Here is a 17630-nt window from a genome sequence, read left to right on the forward strand (position 1 = left end):
TGTTACACTCCTGACAACCTACGCCCTCAAATTTGTGGGCAAGACAGTTTTCTTGATTTTAGACATTGATATCTCCACTGTGGCTGAACAAATTTTTACCATTCAAACTGCATTTGTACCATCCATATCCCTTTACAGTACTTCATATCTAGAGACATGACAAGGCAAGGCAAATTTATTTATTTATGTAGCACATTTCATACCCAAAGGCAACCCCAAAGTGCTTTACAGACAGCGCAGGTAAAAGCACAAGAAACAAATGATGAAAACAAAACAATAAAAGCGAACAATCACAATCATAGAATACAAAAAACAAACAGTAAAACAATAAAATAAAAGTATAAACAATCAATCGCACATAGAATGAAAAACTATAAAACAAAGATGTATTTAAAATAGAATTAATTAAAAAGATAAGATTTGATAAGATTTGTCTTTAGTTTGGATTTCAAAGTGCTCTGCATTTTCTCCAGGCTGGTAATTTGTTCCACAATTCAATGGCATAGAAACTAAATGCAGCTTCACCATGTTTAGTTTTTATTCTGGGAGTAACCGGTAATCCAGACCCAGCCGACCTGAGAGGTCTGCAAGGTTCACACTGGGTCAGGAGATCTGAGATGTATCTTGGACCTAAACTGTTCACTGATTTATGGACAAGAGATGGAGCCCTGGTACGACCCCTGTGCCATCCTGGCCACCCTTTGCACTACACACGTAGCTGTGTTTCTTTCCTGCTATGCTATATGGTTAAATTTCCAGTGTGTCCTGTTTCCTGAAAGGACATTCACTATGACCATTATCTCTGCTGAACAATTCGCTTATTGGATACAGCTTAAATGGACTCTTAGTAAGCCAATATAAGGCAAAGCTCGCCCTCTGAACTGAGAAGGCTTTGTAAAAAAACAAATGCACTCCCTCTTTGCAGCCAAATATCTTGTAAGGAATTTGAAAATCTAGACTTGAAATGTTACTTGTCTGCCTCGACAGTCAGTTTTGTAAACATGAAAGGCATTGCAGGTTAGCCAAACGGGACTGACAGTCCAAATGGTAACTATGTTCTGTCATATTTGGCATTTTTCACAGCTCACTTTCAGCATTAATCTTCCCATGAGCAAACTTGAACCTGCTCAACAGTGTTTTATCCTGTAATGTGATATCTTTTTAAAAATCATCCCATTTAAATCTGGCTCACTGGCAACATGTTAATCAGAGAACCCAAAAATATCAGCATTTGGAGAGAGAATGCATCTGTCATCCTCGAATAAGATTCATTGCTCTCGATGGTGTCACGAGCACTGTCACTGTCCACACAGGCCCGAGTTGTGTTAATCACATTACGTATTTTTAGCAGTCGTGAAGTGATCGGTGCTGTTTTGCAATTCAAGAGCCTCATTTGGTGTTTTATTGAAGTTTGACAACAGCCTCCTTTCAATCAATGGAGGAGCGAGGGACATACGTGCTCTTTACACACAAATCCAGCATAATAATGTGTCTGTCAGAGGTTAAATAAGGGAGTGTTCTTTACTTATCAGAGGAGAGGGGTGGCTGGGGTGTGACTTTTTTAAAATTTCGACCCTCCCTGAAACCACCAATATTTTTCCATGAGCTTCCCTGAGTAACTGCCAAAAATGCATGACCCTGCCTCCACCATAAATTCCCTCTTAGATTTTTAAAACTTAGGCTTTGATGTTTTAAAGTTAAAGGATCAAGGCGAAATCTTGGAGTTTGAAATAGCCTCGTTTTTTCTGCTCATTGTGGATGCTGGTTAGTTCGTGTAAATGGTTTATTTTTGGCCAAATTTTCAATGAGAGGTTGAATAAAGTGATTTTGATAAAGTTTCGCTATGTTAAGCATGCTTTTTTTTAATTTATTTTTTTTTCTGACATAAGTGTTTGTCACACATGATGTGTCCAAGGACTGTAAGAAATTTGAAAATCCAAAAATAATTTCTACCTTTACAGTTTCTGCCTTTGATAAGTGGTGCTATTTTGGTGATTTCTAAAGCCGCCATGTTTCCTTTTTAAATCTGTGGCAAAATAAATACAAAATATAACCATTCAAATTTCTATACCCCTCCCCTAAACCAAAATAAAAACATAGGTGCTACAAAAAGTGCTTAAAGAATCATTTGACATGCCTGCCCTTTTTCGCACCACCTAAAAAATTACTAACAGTCCGTAACTGAGACATTTGCTCTTGGTTGTTTGTAGTGTAGATTTCATTACTAGAGGCAGAAAACAGGCCTCAGCTAACTTCTGTAAAGTAATCTTAATGACTGTATTCCATTCATTGTCTCTAGTGTTTAGGCTTTATGCGCTCCGTTTGTAATACGAACGTGTTTCTCTTTCTTTGCCTTTTGTTCTTTATGCTGCTGCCTGGGCAGGTGTCTCTTGTAAAACAGGTTTTAATAAGTAGGTGAGGTGCTAAAATGAATTTGAATGTAGTGACACAGACTTCTTTTGGTGAAAGTGGCTCTGTAAATGTGAGCGTGCCTTTTTTGTATTGTTAGGCATGGCTCCAGTGTCTCATTTTTTTTTCTCCTATAGGCAATGTTTTTGCTTGTCACTGGCATGATGATTATTTGCACTCTCTCGCCATTGTGGTGATGGGAAGCGGCGTGCTTCCCTTGCACCCAGAATCTCCCATGTAGTGGGAGAAAAAGTAAATAGTGTGAGGGTCATCCTATGGAAAGCGGTCACTGTAATTACCGTTCTGTTTTAAGTGCAGGGTATGTCTGAGTTTTTCGTCAGGACTATGTCTTCTGGCTAGACGTTGCTTTCACCAGGAAAGAAAAACATGAATCTGACAGCTTGAGGGCTCTTATGGGAGTAGGTAGAGTTCAGCTTTTACTCAGTATTTATGATTGGCTTTAAATTGAACCAGATAATGCAAAGAAAGTAATTACAGCGCTCTGTGGTCAGAGTTTTTATTATTATTTCCATAATATTACCCATAACTTAAACTGCAAAAATCCCTGTTATATGATGAGGGTATTTTAGTTTTTGCTGGTATTAAATTTCCTTCTTATCTTGTCGACATGTTTGTTCTGATAATGCCAGTCAAGGTGTCTTTCTCACCTGACAGGACTTGTGAACTGCATAACCCCTCTTTATCTTGGCTAAGTTCCCCACCTACAATGTATATACAAGCTTTCAAACCAAGCTGGTTTCTGATTTGAGCTCTAAAGCTTCTCCGTCATCTGCAGTCTGTCAGTCCTGTGCTACATTGGTTTGCTGGCCGTGTGCCCGCCGGTTCTTTTTTTAATCTATTTGAGAGCTGAACTCCCGCAATGAGATTGTCCTGAGAGCTTGAGGGACGTCGAGGTCCTTCATTTATTACAGCTGAAATCATTAGTGAGGATTTTTTTTTTTCCCCTTGAGAAACAGAAGTACAATGTAAAACGTATGTCGCGCAAACTGTTGAGCATTTATCCAAAAGGAAAGTTTTTTATTTCAGAGTTGAGTCTACCTGTTTTGAGGAGGTGGGATCGTCTCCTGTCTCAGGCCTAAGCTGGTGTCTGCAAATCTGATTTGGCTTTGGATCTGGATTGGCATTTCTCCTGAATGGTTTGTCAGCAAGCAGCATTGTGTTATGCCTTTATAAGAGTTGGCTCAGTGTCACCTCTCATCTCAGTGTGATCTGAGCCCCTTACTCCAATCACTGTGACCAGAGGTCACCCAGATGGCCAATAGGTGACGCATACAGTGCACAAGTATGAAGCAATGCCACCCTATATTTTTCATTGCATAATTAACTTTTGTTTAGTAAATTGTTTAACGCAATTTTGCTGTTTTTATCAAGTTAAAATACAATTGCAGGTGCATTTCAAACAATGATTGCACCTTATTCTAAACTGAGGACACAGATCAGTAATTCAAGATATCTTGGGCAGGATTGGTCACCAGGAGGACATACAGGGATTAATACAGTGGCCATTTTATTACCATTAGATGCATTGTATTTTAGGAGCAATCCCTGATGAACCTAAGAAAACCAGGTGGCAAGACAGGTTATTGAAAGTTGATCAATGGAAATAATAACTGCAAAACTTCACGTAAAGACTCCTGTAATTAATTACTTATTTTAAACTACAATTCACAATTTTTGATTTCATAGTTTTTCTACCCAACATTTTTTTTTTTAATTTATTTATTTATTTATTTATTTTTTGAGACTCCTCTCTGTGGATTCACATGATGCCATGAACTGTATTTTTTATGTTTTTTCCCCCTTTTTAAAAACCTCCAACAAAGAAGTTAAATGTACATAAGTATGGATAAACATCTTATGTAGGCCTACAATATTCACTGTAGCATTCAAGGTCTTTTGTAATTCCTTACTGTACATTTGGGGCTCAGACATGTTGTTAATTGGGCTTTTATTATGAGGATACCCAGGATTTTAAAGAAAATAAGTGCCCTGAGAGAAATGAAAGCTCATGTGCAAACTTTCACAACATAACTTTCATTCTGAAACTTGTTAGATGTGCATCATTTACTATAATTCCTCCAGGCTTGGAAGGAATTTTAATTTTCTAGCTTTTCCATGACCTCAACGAGGGTGAGCAGCCTGTGAAGCTAAATTCTTACATAAACAGACACATTCACACACACAGAAACATACACAATATACAAACACATTGTTTGGCTTTTTATTTGTGGTTGTATTAGAGGCTTCAAAGGAAATGTGGAGCTGGTATGTTTAATGGTTCAGCCCGTAGCCTACATGCTGCTTGGCAGGCAACAGGATCTCTTGCCTTCAGCCTATAAGCCAGCTATAATGTGAGCTAGTAAAAAAGAAAGGGAGGAGAAAAAAATCCCTCTCTTATCGATTCTGCCTCCAACATAGCAACTGGCCGCTGATTGGCTGACGCGCGGCACGTTCCCGGCCTCCCATTGGCTGCTCGGGTAGCGTGAAAACGGTGTAGTCGGACGGAGACAGAGGGGAGGAGAGACGCGATTGGCTGCGGCCAAACTGAAAGCGAAAACCTCTTTTTATGAGAGCCTGCGAGACAGTTGATGGTGTGTGTATTTTAGGCGTGACTCCAAAGGTAATTCGTCCTGGTGCCCCCCCAGCCGGGACTTATTTAACCCTTTCATGCATGAATTATGAATACCTCAGTCAAGACTTTGCTCCTAAGCTTTTATTCTCCTCTTTAAGAATGAAAAACAGAAGTTAAAGTTCAGTTTTTAACATGTATTTCTCAAGGAGTTTTTACCTGTCCTCTAAGATTCACAGCATGCATTGACTATTATGTTTAACTACTTTTAATGCTGTTAAACTAGTGTGTTCACATATTTAACATATTCTTTACTGTCCAATGCAATGTAAAAGTGTTTGCTCCTGACTCCTCAGACTCTCTTCTCTTTATACCATTTCCTTCTGTCCTCCCTTATTCCCTCTGTCATTCAGTTTGTGGCTCTTGACCCCTCAGGGCCCTCCACACACCTCCCCCTGTTGAACTGCATATATTTTTCAATGAACATTTTCTGCAAAAATTCATTTATTTAAACTTTATTTAACCAGAGAAATCTCTTGAGATTAAAAATCTCTGTTTCAAGAGTGTCCTGGCCAAGACATAAGTTTAAGACAGACAACATAGAATGATAATACAAAATAAAGCTCAATATAAAACACAAAATAAGATTACTATAAAGAAAAGCCAAAAAGTATGTTAATATATACCAGAAATGAACCGTAAAAAAGCAAAAAATAAAACAGCAACTACACATGATTACAAAGATCAGCTAAGTCACACAGTAAAATATTGTTTTTGTTACAAAAACTTCAAGTTATACTCTAATAAGAAAATTAATTTAAAGCCCAAAGAGTTGCTGCAGATTAAGTATTTTTTAAGAACGACAAAGTTGCAGTAGTCATGTCAACCGTAGTTGAAATATAGCCAGTGATTATAGACTATATAAAGATGGACGATGTGTCTCCACTTACCCCTACTGTACAAAGTGAGGCTAAAATACCCCAGATGTGGCTGCTGCCATCTTGCTTTGGTGATGTCATTTGGAGCCAGAGTCTGCGCAGTAGCGATCTGAATACTATTAAGTGTCCCGCCCATACACCCATCCGACCAATTGAGAGCAGCGTCACTGAGTTAGTTTGGCTCATGTCCCGTCCGCTAACGTGGAGAGGGCGGGCTTTATGATCTATACTGCAGCCAGCCGCAGGGGACAGTCGAGATGTTTCGGCTTCACTTTTGGGACCACTGCCATCTCGCTCTGGTGACGTTATTGGGAGCCAGATTCTGCGCAGTAGTGATTTCTGCAGTATCAAGTTTCATCTGTCAAGCAGCACCACTGATTGGCTCACCTAATTGTCAATTATGTTGTAAAATCCCCGTTTTGTAGCATTGAATAACTAATTAAAACCAAACTTATCAGAAAAATGAGCACTTTAACAAACAGCAGCTTGATTAAAACTACTGTAAGTGACAGAAACCACATTTGGGAAAACTTTATTTGACATCGGCTCAGGTTTTTAGTGTGGTCCATGTCCCATCCACTAACATCAAGGGGGCGGGCTTTATGACCTATACTGCAGCCAGCCACCAGGGGGCGATCAAGATGCTTCGGCTTCACTTTTGGGGAGCTGTCATGGCATCCATCTTTACATGCAGTCCATGTTAGCTATCCATGATGAATAATTGAAATTTTAACAACTGTTTTACTTATTGGATGTGACTTGATGTTTCTGAATTTTATATACTTGCAAGGGTCTCCTGTTAGAGAAGGATTGGCAAGATATTCTTGAGCTGCACAACATTTCTTGCGTTCCGTCGGCCATCTTAGTTTTGAGATATTTATGTTGCTGTTACAACACCTGGCCAGTGGGTGGCAGTGTATGTCATGACGCACTAGCATCCACTGTAGTGGCTTATGTGCGACAATAGCATCAAAACCCACGCATATTCAAGAAAATAGGTTTTAAATGGCTTTCCACTGTAGTCACTACTATGCATGAAAGGGTTAAATTGAGAGCTATAAATCAAAATGACTGTGAATTTAAACGAGCGAGTTGTGTGACTGAGGTGTACCGACAAGGAAAGAGAAAAGGACGAAAGCAGAGATGTACTGTGCATGTAAGATGTGGGGGCTGGGTTTTTACATAGATTAAACTCAGATTCAGGGAGCGAGGGAAAATAGGACCGGGCAGCGAAAGCTAAACTGCTGTGAAAGCAAATACCTCTGGGGTATGGCCAGGTGGGAGTGTGTTTCAGGTCAAAGGAAATGTAGCAGAGGCCTAACTTGACCTTTCCAGCCTTCATTTTTTATACCATCCTGTACAGGAGTTAGAAAAATGTACTCTTTCCTGTCCCTCCTCTTTCCTTGTCTGTCCACCCCACACACTTTCTCTTCCCACTCTCTCCCTGTCTTTCGGACAATCACGCAGCCTGAGTGTGACTCAGCGCTGGTACAGTCTGTCCTATCCATTCATTTATCTATCCGTCTATCCATCTATCTCCCCTGCATCTGGTCCATGCTAGCAGAGCACGCATGCTTGCCTGTCCACCAGCTCTCTGTGCTGACACAGGTAAGAGGGAGTAATCCGTGGCCTGGAACTGAAGTTCACCCCCAGTACATCCCTGCCCTCTGCACCTCATTAATCCCTACCTAACACAGACCTTATGTGATGGTTGAAATAGGCCACCTGTTGCTCTGATCACGGAGGGCCGATGGTGGTGTCACCTGCGGTCATCATCATCACCATCCGTGGCTTTATCCTAAGATTTACACAAGCTTTTCTGTGTGGATGGTGTTAAAATTAATAAAAGGAAAACATCTGTAATATCAGATGATGGCGCTGACTGTGTAATTAAGTTCTGGAGACAAAACTCTCGAGCTGGCTGGGGCTAAATGTTTACAGTGTGAGCTACATTCCTTTCACAGGAGCCTCCGAAAAGTTGTGTTTGACAATACAGCATGTTCTCAGCGAGGTAGGTTTGATAGATTGTTTTCTAGTGACTCAACAGCGGCCAGGCTGAGTAGGGAAAGGGCCTGCACATATCCTGCTATTGTCTTATCGCTTCCTTTCTCTTCCATCTGTCCACAGTGTGTCCTCCAGCGCCCTCGCTGCCTCCTATCTCTGCTGACCCAAGGATAAGCTCATCGGACGACAATGGCACCACTAGAGACAGATGGTAAATTTAAGATAATTAGTTATCTCGCTTTAAAGAAGTGTTTCACTGCTGGAAAGATGGTCTTTTAAAAAAAAAAAAAAACACTGGGCTGTCGATGCAGTAGAAAGATGCAGATACTTTTTGAAATTGGTGCTGCATGACCAAAACAACACAGAAGAGAAAGGCATTTGCTTTTGCTCAAGAGGTAGAAAATTACTAGAATACACGGCGCTGCACAGAACGAATAAACGCTCCAACTGGTGGGTGACATAATGCAGGTTGCTCGTCTGAAAAAATATGGCAGCCGGCTGGTAACAGTCTCAAACTGCAGTTAAACTGTAAGTTAAAATATGTTTATGAAAACATTTTCGGTGAGAAACAGGCAATGTGGGGACTGAATCGTGGTTCATATTTGATCAGTGCTGCCTGGTTTTACCCTTTAATATTTTTTCCTTTCATCCTCTGTTTTCCATAATATAGAAAGTAGTATGACACCCACTTCCTGATCACAAACAAATTACAGCGAAACAGTGCACTAAAATGTAGTGACTAAAATGCTGTAACAGAATTTTGGTGTTTATTTGATCAGCACTGCATATTTTACCGTTTTTAGAGTTTTGTCTGAGTTTGAGAGAGTTTCGGCTCTCGGTCTGCAGAGAAAGAGACAAGGGTGGCCCTCTCTTGATCCGCACAGAGAGAGAAAGTGCTGGCTTTCTTTCACGATCTGCTTCTGTACACTTTGTGTCCGTGGCGGCGCTGAGCGTACAAAAATGTAGTTTGAGCAACACTCCAAATGAGCAGTGAGATCTTTGTGCTGGCAAGATAGAGAGGAGTTTAACATAGTTAATTTACACATACTACCCACACTGGTATGTTACAAAGCAGATTGAAAAAAAGAAAAGTATCCCTTTAAGTCATTCTGTGCTTTGTATTTGATATTTTTTCTGCCCAAGTTCATGAAAAATTGTACTTTAAATGATACAAAAAGTGACACCGTGTATTGCTCGCACAGTATCAGCAGCAGACTGTGAAAAAAACAACAACGCCGGATTACGTAAGTTGACAAAACCCTCATCAGTTTATTGTCTTTCAGCAAGAAAAAGGTCAGGATCTCACATTGCTTAGCTTCACCCGAGGAGTTTCCTCAATCCCCCAGTGGAGTTATATTTTTATAAGAGGCTGAATCACCCTCCTTCCACAAACCAACCTCAGAAATACATTTTACAGTTTTCTCTGTACAGATTATCTATTGTCCTCAAACTTGAAAAATGTGCCAAGTTCAACATGGATTCCTTTCCTCTTAAGCTATGTAGGCTGCATGTCATGAAAAACATTCATAGCTCGAGCAATGCCACAGTTCAAGTAATGGAGGCAGGATACTTCCGGACCTCTGGCAGTTCACACAAACATCGGAGGCCACATCATACCGACACCACCAAAGAGAGTGCATTTTTGTGGCAAATGTCAACCTCTCATAACAGCATTACCTTCACCGCCATCATCATCGTCATACATTGCAACAATAGAAATACTGTTGGATTGCACTTTCTTCAAGCTTTCATGTTGTGGCATGTTTATAGAAAAAATATATATAGAATACAAAAAGCTTATACTTCTTTGAGTAACAGAATATAACATACAGTACTTCAGATTATGTTTTGATCAGCACATCAGCAGGTGTACATGAATCGCCCTCCCCTTGCCCAAATGCAATTACCGGACTCAACAGGGATGTAGTTTTGCTCACTATTAAGTGCTTTGGTCAATGGGTATAACATTGAGTATGCTCTTACAATGGTATTCTACAGGATGTTAATGCTACATAATTATCCACTGTATATGAATGTCTGTTAAGAAAGGGGCAAATTGTCAAGATGCACCACGACTTTTCACATATTCACACGTGGCATTTTCCCCAAAAAATGGTTTGGTCCACCAGACCAGTATGACGGAAACAGCCTGTTTACAGCACCATTTTCCCCCCCTCGCAAATGCACTAAGTAGTAGCAACATATTTCTTTCATTCCTGAGCTTTGCAACGGGACATTTTGAGCTCAGAGAAAGATTTTTGTTACAGTGACATAAATAATAGTTTGTAGAGAAATTATTGTCAAGCAAAGAATTATTTAACTTGAGCAACAAAAAACATTTTCGTGCTCCATACACTTGTTACAATATTTCATATTATCCACATAAGGAATTTTACTCATTTCGCCTCTCAATGCTTTTTGTGAGTGAGCACTAGCTCTTTTTTTCTGTTACTCCCAGCATCTCCGCTCTGCGCACTCTACTTGACAGAGTGCCACAATGCCAGCCAATCAGAGAGACTGGCTGTTGTGTCTCCAATCTGATTGTTAGTGGTATTAACGGTTACTAGGGGGGTAGGGAAGCACTCGAAGATAAGCAGCCCATCGCCTCCACATTAGTAGTTTATACAGTTTTGGTGAGATAGCTAGCTTTACTACCTTTATTTATACTTCATTAGCTTGCAGCCAAGCTATTTTAGTAGGTTGCTAGCTAGCGTCTGCCATATATGCAGTAGCTAAATAAAAACCAATGACTTTCCCATAGACCTAAGTTGTGATAGAGATGTCTGAGCATCACAGGCCCGTGATATGACTGGTTTCACTATCAGGATTTCATCCATTCGGTCTGGCAACATTTGGAAAGTAGAGGAGCTGCAAGATTAAGTCAATTTAATCCCATATAAATTAGAGGAAGGCTAAACTGGAAGTTAGCCGCTCGACCAGCGGACGCCTGTCCTGCGCTTGCTCCATGAGCCCAATGTTGTGGAATATCTGGTTAATTTTATACAGGGGAGGTCAAACTTTTTTGGCTTCTGGCCCCACTTCAAATGCTGTATCCAGGTCTAATTATACATCCATGGTTGGCTTCCTTGGTGATTGCCAGCTACACGCCTAAGGCATTATACATGTAGAGCCCTGAACTGTCTCTAATAGCTGATGTAATTTACTAATTACTATAAACAGCCTCATGACATTGTTAGAAAATGAGATGTAGTATCCTCTGCCAAAGATTGATTTCAATTTACACATTGAGAGGGCAAATGTGAAATGTTAGTGAAAGAGGTTATCGTTGTGTGCTAATGTGGATATTAGCAAACAGGTAAATAAATTCATTGAGGACGCGTGACAAATAATTTCTCTACGAAATATAATTTATGTGTGTCCAAAAAACTATTTTCCCGTGCTAAAAATGTGCAATCACACGCTCAGGAATGAGGCACAAATATAACTCCATAGAAACCAAATATATTTCTAAAACTATTGGTCAAATTTTCAGAACGGAATACACTTTAACTAGGGACATCTCTAGGAACATCAACTCTGGTTGTATAAGTTGAAGTCAAACAAAGGTGCAGCACCTGATGATGTCAGTGAGCAATGTTCTGGTTGTCGACATCCCTACCAGAAAGGTGTCCATTAAACAAACGGCAATAAATGAAGTACAAAAAAAAAAAAAAAAAAGCTTAAACAGTCTCTTTGAAAACAAAAAAAACCCCAAAGCTGACATTCAAGTTCCAGTCCCACTTCAATCTGTGAAATCCCATTCACAAAAGCCGATGGAATCACTGTAGTGCAAAACTTTACACAATGCACCTCGATGCAGTCGTTCTCGCAGGATACAGTAAACATGTCCGTTTGTCTCTTTCCGTTGGATTACATTTCTGGAGCGGCCGGCGGGAGCCCCGCTGTGTGTTTAGGAGTCTGTAAGAGTTTGTGTTCCTCTGCGTGTTGAGAAGGCGTGGCTGCGGCTTTGGCGTGTACTGGATGCGACAGCCGAACATCCAGGGCGTCATTGTGTTGCGCTAAGGAGTGCAGGCGATAGTGCAGGACAAGGTCTTTGAGCGAGCAGTGGGCGTCGTAGGGCTCAGCAAAGCCGTATCCGTGTGGTGTGCTGTAGATCATACAATGCTTCACTTCTTCATTCACACTGAAATAAACGAAGAAAAAAATCACATAAGTCAGTGTCACACAATTACACAATGCGTAATATCCATCTAAAAATTGATCCGACTGCTTTCTAAAATGTTATACTCACACAACAGAGCAGGCGTAGCATCCCTGTTTGCTGCTTTCGCGGATCAGGAATGTTCCGGGTGTTTTACCTTGAAGCATTTCTTCGGCCTGCGTCCGGCTCAGTTCACCAACAAACCAGTTTGTCTCATCCTGATGCGGCAGATTCTTCTCGTCTCCCTTCAAAACATATGTGCTGAAAAAACAAGAGTCATATTTTAACACCTCCGTAACAATTCTCTTTCTCTTAAAAAGTGCAGTCTTAAAAATTGTTTCCAGAAAGAATTTGTTGAAACTTACTCATCGAGGCTGTCACTCAGTATCCCCAGCCAGTCGTTTATGCGTTTTTGCCGTACGCCTTTGTGATTAAGCCAGCTGCAAGAAGAGGTGTAAAGAAAGGTTTCAATTTAAAATAGAAACTTCACAGAGCAGCTACCGAGATTTTTTCCACAGATGCCACAAACAATATTCTGACAATACACGTACTTGAGGTACAGGTCTCTGATGTTGCGTAGCTGGATGAGGTCAGGCCGCAAGCTGTTTATTTTCCTGTCCGTCTCTCTGTAGTCCTCTACCTGCGTCCTCAAGTCTTCTTCCAGATGGATTTTGCTGTCATAGATCTCCCCGAGACGACACTTCAGCTTCTCATAATTTATCAGAAAACTAATACGGGGAAGGAAAAGAATACAGTTTAATACACTGTTCTACATGCAACCGAATAGAACTACATTTTTTTTGGGACCATGATGCAACGAAGTACCTCTCCAGGTCTTTGTCGGCTCCGTCGGACTGATTGTTCATCTCAAACTCCTCCCCATAGCGCTCCTGTTCACGACACTGCTCCTCGAAGATCAGCATTGTCTCGTTAAAGGCCTCAATTGCTGTTCTCTTCATCTGGATCTCCTGTGTCACAAAGAATACACCACTAAGAAAAGACTCAGGAGGCCGACAACTATAAATGCTACTGTTTAGAAATGTACTGGTCTTAGCGCAGACCTTAGAGAGCATCGGAATATTTCTACCTGTGATGTCTTTGTGAAGGCTTCATAAAGACGATCAAACTCCTTTGACTTCTCCTGATACTGACAGTGCACTTCCTTGAGCTTTCTTCCGGCCACATCGACGCTGTCCTCTTTCACCTGGAGTAAAAAAAATACACTTAAATATGTACACTTCATAATTTACCATATTTAGCAAAAAACTCTATCATCATTCTTGCAGCGTTAGACTTCTGACCAACTTTTATTTAATCCCAAAACATAAAATAAGGGCACACACTGACCTGCTGGAAGCGGGACACAGGATGTGTGAGCATTAGGTCCAGTGTGGCATTGTATTCCACCAACGGATGGTGCTGATAGTGCCAAATGAGCTCCACCACTGACGTGAACGTGAGGGGGTCCGAGAAGCCGTACTTCCCATCACGGTGGTAAATCTTGATCAGCTTGTTGTGCCCGTCTTTCCTGAGAAACGGTGAAGCGTAATGTAAATAAAATGTCGTTGATATGTGCAGTGCTGCTGTTCTGATTAGATTCTCCCTTTCTTCTTCTTACCTTAATGTCAGTGTAAAGTCTCCTTGCAGCTTTGTGGATGCGTCACGCACCAGAAAGGAGCCGTCAGGCGTGTCTCGGAGCTTCTCGTTGACCTCATCCCTGAGGGAAAACCAGTTAACAGTTACCAGATCTAACAAACCGATACCTTAACGTCAATTAATAAGACAGAGCGATGACATTTTAAAAGTAATTACCTGGTTATGTCTCCCCAATACCATTCGGCGTCCTGTAGCGTATATGTAGGTGGCGAAATGCAGTTGTTGTTCATGGTGGAGGACACTGGCTTTGTTGACCTGGGAGGGAGAGCTACGAAAGAGGAAGACAGATAAGAAAATGAAATGCAAATGATCAGAATGACAGTTCTTAGAAAGAGATCTGTCGTGGATTGTAGAGCATTGATTTGTTGTGAGATCGAGTGGAGCGCTGTAAACGCGACTCCTTCAATATTATGACTCTTGCAATCAAGGATGTGTGCGTGCAAATTTAGGAAATGCACTGTTCTGCATGTATGCCAACCCCCCACCACACACACACACACACACACACTGTCTGTCACACCCTTGCTTGATGAAGCCTGTCAAGATCTGAGGACAAGCCCAGGCATGTTTCCAAGAGATATCACTCGCCAAATCATTACCAAGTGTGGTCAGTACTAAAAAAGGAAATGTGGCAGTTAGTCCTCATGTCTGAGCACTGCCAGTCAACAAATATGAAACATGTTTTCTTTTATTATTCCAGAAATTCTCTGGCCCTTCAGTTGCCTGCAACTCTTTGCAAACTAAGTCCAACTTCTGAAGTTTGCAGCAGCCTCTGGCACTGTCCCCGAAGTGCATAAAAAGGCAATAAATAAACCATAAATTGTATCTTGAGCCTCTTGGACCACCCCTCCCATTTTATAATGATTGCACCGCTTACAGATCCTCTTCAGCTTTCCGTCAAACTTAAAGGAATAAAATCTGGCTGCAGGACTAAGCGTTTTCCCTAAAAATGAAAAAAAAAGGAGGGCAAACCGCATCAAGAGGAGGTGAAGGGCGATATATTTCACTGCAGGACAAAAGTGCCTTTCATGAGGCAGTTAGAGAGAATACAAGAGCACCCTCAGAGAGGAGAAAATGTGGGTTTCTCCCACCATCCGCTCTCCTCTTTTTCTGACCTTAAAATAAACAAAAGGCAGGTGCAGCAGCACCGTGGCAAGGCACACACACACATACACACACACACACACAAAAAAAACGCGAAGCTGCGGCTCCTGAACTCAGCAAAATTAAATCTGCACACCTTCCCCCCTTTCTGTCTCGTGCCAAGAAACTCTGCTGGCTTCCAAAACCTACACGCGCACACCAGTACAGACAAGAGGCAAGTAATTTAAGAGTGCAATAATAAAAAATAATATTAAATCAGTCACGCTAGCCTTGCTTTTACACTGTGTCCAATCCAGAAAACACATAAAAACCAAACACAGGAACTGTCACTTAAAACAGTGCAAACCTTAAAGGAACAATACATGGCATCTGTATTGTTCTGATGGTATGTCGCTTTAGGTTCGTATTGTATTGTAATTTATCAACTGTAATAATAATCTTAAAATATGGGGCAATTTAATTAGCTACAGTCAAATTAAATTAACTAGGTGGTTATTATGTTGTAGAATTAGACATGATAGGAGCGCAATGCAAGCGTTACGCACTGTTACGACCATGTAATAACGCGCAGCTCAGATGACAAATGCAAATAAAAAATGAAGTGTTCGTGAGTTGCCGGAGTTAAGTCATGAGACGAGCTGTCTAGTCTGCTTGCCTCTAGCCTACTTTCAGAGCTAGCACACAAATTAAGCACGGCTGGCTGCAGAGGAGAACAAAGCGGTCGTTTCATGCGGCGCTCATTAACGCACCCTCGACTATATCCCCTTTAAAATGCACCCTTTACACTGTCATACGCCTTTGGTAAATCTTCTGGTTTATAAGGGGGATGCAAAAACCGCCGTGCATTTGCGATCCAAGTTTGTCATAAGCGCTGGGACAAAAGAAAAGCCACTGCGCCTGGTTCACCGAAAGGTATTACGTAATTGGCAAGTGAATTGCGCTATGCATGCCTGGGCAATGCCACTGGGGGAGCGCAGCACCGAGGACCTGACCATTATAACGTCTTTACTAACACCTGCACTGCATTTGTGGGATGACATCTTTATTACAGGCATCAAGCAAGGTGATGGCAGCAAAAGGAGAAAGCAGAATAAAAGGTTTTGTGACCCCCCGCAGATCAGACAATGGCTGCCTTTAACCCTAACTTACCTGGTGGTGCTTGATCCATCTCGATGTAGAATAAGCCTTCAGGAGGATAAACCATTCCTGTTTCAAAAGAGTAGTCCAGGTTGGTGTCGTTGTTGTTGCGCGTTTTAATAGCTGAAAAAATGCACGTTTCTTTTGCGGCAAATAGACTTGTTCAGTGCAGTCGCCACGTCCTACATAGATGTGGACAAAAAGGCAACTCCTTCGATTGTGAGTCCAGAAAACGTCCCAAAGTCCAGCTGGATATTCTCAACATATCCTGTCTAACTGGGGGTTATTATCTCAGACACATAGATTGTCAGTCCTTGCTTTCTTTCTTGCTGTGCGGCGGAGCTCTACTTATTTCATCTCGGAAGTGGAGCGACTTTAAAGGGCTGTTCGTAACATCATCTTGGCGCGGCCCAACCCGCTGCTGCAGCAGAGGGTTTCTTTTTCCTGCACAATCCAACGCCACGTAAATCACACCCGTCAAATGTATATATCGCAGTGAAATGACAGCAAACATGTATAAGTACAAACTACAAAAACAACATTTTTATTTTTTTGATTCCACTCACACACACCAAGCGTCTGCCATATTGCAACCCCCCTATAGAGTAATGGTACATTCCAGACCGTTTCATTCAACTCTCCTCAGCTGCACTGTAACAGCTGAAAAATGCCTTGCAGGGCATGAATGGAAAAGAAAAACCTAGTCTATTAGCTTGAATCATCTCATGAAAACACGATCTAGCTTATGTTTGTTTTTAACACCCCAAAGTAATAGGAATTAAGGCATTTTCTGCCACCCCAGCCTTGCCCTAATTTACCCAGTGAGCAAATAGGTTGCAATAGAATGACATCATGCAATAGGTTATATGATAATTAACGTGTCTTCAGCTGTTTGGCATCCAGACTCAAACCTCTTTTGTTTGAGACAAAGTAGCCTGCCTATTTGGCACGTGTGCATTATATTCTTGTTGAGCTTGTCAAACACGTTCAGCGGCAACAAAAAAAAAAAAGAGGAACGTAATTATTGCTGCTCTGACATCGTCCTGTTCAAGACACAAAAGGTAATAGCAGGTGTGTTAAAGGAGAACTACACCCATCTTCAAAAGTCAGACAGGTTATTTCCATGGTCTAAGACAGTCCAAAATTATTAGTAAATATGGACAATTCTGACCTAAATCCAAAAACAAGGAAGCTCAAATTTATGATGTCATAGGGTGTAAAATCTGGAGCTGCTCCACTGACAGTGAAGTGGGAAAGATGTTATAGATGACACTCAGAGCACCCAGGGGATTGATCTGAGTATATGGGTACATTCATTTCAGGACCTATAAGACAACGATAGAATAAAGCTCATTTGGGTATAGAAAAGAGAAACACTCTGTGAGATCACAAAATTAGGCTTCACTGTCTACGCAGCAGCTCCAGACTTTGTACATGATGTCATCACAAGTTTGAGACTTACCTTTCAGGTTTCTGGCTTTGAGAGAGAGTAGCTCATGTTCACGGTTATTGACTTAACTTTCCTAGGCCATCGAAACAACATATAGAAATCCTTAGATCCTGTCTGCAGGTATACAAATATTTTTGAAAATGGAGATGTTCCATATCCATATCCACCCTCCATTTTCAA

At 41.1% G+C, this 17630-nt stretch overlaps 2 protein-coding genes across 3 annotated transcripts in view; one reads left to right on the forward strand and one right to left on the reverse strand.

Annotated features, from left to right (window-relative positions):
* Positions 1-17630, forward strand: part of LOC117271501 (SH3-containing GRB2-like protein 3-interacting protein 1) — an 86927-nt gene that overhangs the window by 977 nt on the left and 68320 nt on the right. Inside the window, exon 2 of the mRNA XM_078173173.1 lies at positions 8065-8152. The gene's annotated coding sequence lies outside the window, so the exon portion shown is untranslated. The remainder of the gene's footprint in view (positions 1-8064; positions 8153-17630) is intronic.
* On the reverse strand, positions 10508-16360 carry LOC117271502 (phosphatidylinositol 3-kinase regulatory subunit gamma-like). Of its 2 annotated transcripts, none has more exons than XM_033649676.2 (10): positions 16013-16360; positions 13916-14027; positions 13722-13820; positions 13451-13631; positions 13191-13307; positions 12929-13071; positions 12655-12831; positions 12469-12543; positions 12194-12364; positions 10508-12085 (listed from the first exon to the last, which is right to left on the reverse strand). In XM_033649676.2, the coding sequence occupies exons 1-10, from the start codon at positions 16065-16067 to the stop codon at positions 11812-11814; spliced, it is 1404 nt and encodes a 467-aa protein (XP_033505567.1). In that variant the 5' UTR covers positions 16068-16360; the 3' UTR covers positions 10508-11811. The 2 variants fall into 2 exon arrangements, with proteins under 2 accessions (XP_033505567.1, XP_078029295.1); XM_078173169.1 differs by having other exon boundaries at positions 12929-13068; positions 16013-16213.

This window comes from Epinephelus lanceolatus, chromosome 12 (assembly GCF_041903045.1).
Source record: "Epinephelus lanceolatus isolate andai-2023 chromosome 12, ASM4190304v1, whole genome shotgun sequence".
In the NCBI taxonomy this organism is placed as follows: domain Eukaryota; kingdom Metazoa; phylum Chordata; class Actinopteri; order Perciformes; family Serranidae; genus Epinephelus; species Epinephelus lanceolatus.

Coding starts and splice junctions, on each gene's coding strand:
- LOC117271502 (XM_033649676.2), bottom strand. CDS start 16,067: ATGGTTTATCCTCCTGAAGGCTTATTCTACATCGAGATGGATCAAGCA. Junction 13,632..13,721: donor GACTTTACACTGACATTAAG/GTAAGAAGAAGA, acceptor ACCGTTTCTCAG/GAAAGACGGGCACAACAAGC. Junction 12,086..12,193: donor TGCTACGCCTGCTCTGTTGT/GTGAGTATAACA, acceptor CGTTTATTTCAG/TGTGAATGAAGAAGTGAAGC.